The sequence below is a fragment of the Malurus melanocephalus genome, unplaced genomic scaffold, assembly GCF_030028575.1.
Source record: "Malurus melanocephalus ecotype Western Australia unplaced genomic scaffold, MMel_1.1 scaffold_447, whole genome shotgun sequence".
In the NCBI taxonomy this organism is placed as follows: Eukaryota; Metazoa; Chordata; class Aves; order Passeriformes; family Maluridae; genus Malurus; species Malurus melanocephalus.
Window position 1 is genome coordinate 43,169 of NW_026623679.1, and position 2,088 is coordinate 45,256.

The 2,088-nt window shown below is 44.3% G+C and overlaps 1 protein-coding gene across 1 annotated transcript in view; it reads right to left on the bottom strand.

Annotated features, from left to right (window-relative positions):
* PAPPA (pappalysin 1) overlaps positions 1 to 2,088 on the bottom strand; it is a 175,911-nt gene that overhangs the window by 10,367 nt on the left and 163,456 nt on the right. The window contains exon 21 of the mRNA XM_057380337.1: positions 1,456 to 1,554. Within this exon, the coding sequence (XP_057236320.1) occupies positions 1,456 to 1,554 (99 nt within the window). The remainder of the gene's footprint in view (positions 1 to 1,455; positions 1,555 to 2,088) is intronic.

The following is a 2,088-nucleotide window of genomic DNA, read 5'->3' on the forward strand; positions in this document are numbered from 1 at the left end:
GTGCCCTACTCCATCGTGGGAAGAGAGGAGCTCACCTGCCTGAGCTTCCCTACACGTGGCTCCCAGGTCTTTTGTCAAAAGAAACACCACGATACAAGGGAATATTTGTCCAAAAAGACCTCTTCCCTGTGGATAAATTAACTCCTTCCACTTGCCAGGGCATGTCCATCTCCCTTCTTTATGTCCATCTCCCTTCCAATTAATCTCAAATTTGTTCAACAATTGGAGTAATTTCTTAATCCAGTTAGGGAAAAAACAAACAAACAAACAAACAAACAAACCCAAACAAAAAAACAAACCTGAAAATGTTAAACAGCATCATTTTGCCACAAGTTTTTTGAAAATGTTTGCCGCATAAGATGTGAGGAGTTGTGGCTTCAGAGTTCATGCCTGGACTGACATCAAAGTTATAAAATCTGCCAATTTCCAAATTTCTATGTTTTCCCCAAATACATGGGGAGAACTGTAGGAGAGACAGGATGCAGATCTAAAAGGGYTTTRATACMTGGGATGTTTGCAGATGAACACATCTGCAGTGTTCCCARATGGAGCAGAGGCAGCCCATGATGCTGGACCAAGGAAAAGAAGCCTCCAACCAAAGCTGACTGCCCTGCAGAGAGGACCTTCTTCCTCTGCTGGGTGACATGGATGGTGTCATACACCGAGCCCAAGCTCCCTCAGGTTTTATTGTTTATTAATATGTGTCAGATATTTAATGTAGCTGGATTTTTCATTCTGTTCTGCACTCAAATCTTGAAGACATGGTAAAATATTCACCTGGCAGAGGCTGAAATTTGCTTTGYTTTGGGGAAAGTAGTTCAAAATCCCTCCTGGTTAGAAACCTATAAAAATTGTACCGCCCCAAGCCACAAGAAGCACAAAAAAGGGGGGTGTGTGTGGAGGGACCCTCCCCCAGTCTCCAGCAGTCAAGGTTCAAATATTCCTCAGCCAGAAGTGGCATCCAGATCACAGTGTTTAATAGTCACTGATGGAACAAGGCTCCACAAATAGGCCTGTTCTTTTCTTGACTTCAAATATATTTTTTGTTCTTGATAATACYCTGTGACAACACATCCTATTACTCAAACACACGCTGTGCCAATAAGGATGTTCTTTCATCTGTTTGGATCCTGCTTCCAGGAAATTATCACTTCAGCCCCTCATTGCTGAGCGGTAAAAAAATGGATTTTACTCTCCTAAGTATCATCCCTACCTTAAATAAAGATTTTATAGATCTGTGTCTCTAGCTTGTCTCTTTTTGCAAGGGTCTAGTCTATCAGGTCTCTGTGCAGAAGGTATCTGACATCTCTGCCCAGCCCTGCTGTCCTGCTCCTCTTCCCTCTCTGTCCCACTCTGGGATGAGACTTTCCCTATTTGAGCAAAAATAAWTTTTTTCCAGGCACAAAGCAGCACTCAACAAGGAATTCCCATGAAAAGAGGAAGGRGTGTCCCTACCTTTTTGGTCTTGACTGTAGAGGCGCAGCAGTCCCCACCATCATAGTTGCAGAAGGCTCTGTTGTTGATGGAGTCACAGTAATTGTCCCCCATGAAAGGCTGAAAAAGGAAAAATAAAACAGGAAAAGGCTGAGAGGGTGGACAGGGATGAAATGAGCACCTTCCCTATGGAGACAAGCTGAGAAAATTGTGCTTGGAGAAGGGAAGGTTCTGTGGAGACCTCACAGCACCTTCCAGTCTCTGAAGGGGCTACAGAGAAACTGGAGAGAAACTCCTCATCAGGAACTGGAGTGACAGAACAAGGGGCAATGGCTTCAAACTGAAAAAAGGGAAATTTAGGTTAGATGTCCAGAAAAAAAAAAAACTTCTTTTTGAGGGTGGTGGCACAGAGCAGCTGTGGCTGCCCCATCCCTGGCAGTGTTCAAGGCCAGGTTGGACACAGCTTGGAGCACCCTGGGACAGTGGAAGGTGTCCCTGCCCATGACAGGGGGTTGGAAGTGAATGATCTTTAYGGCCCCTTCCAACCCAAACCATTCTAAAGCCTGTAAATATTTCAGAAGGAAACCATGAAATCTTGAAGGAGCCATACAGTTTGTAACACACCAACTGCCCTGAAAAGCAAGAGAGAATTCC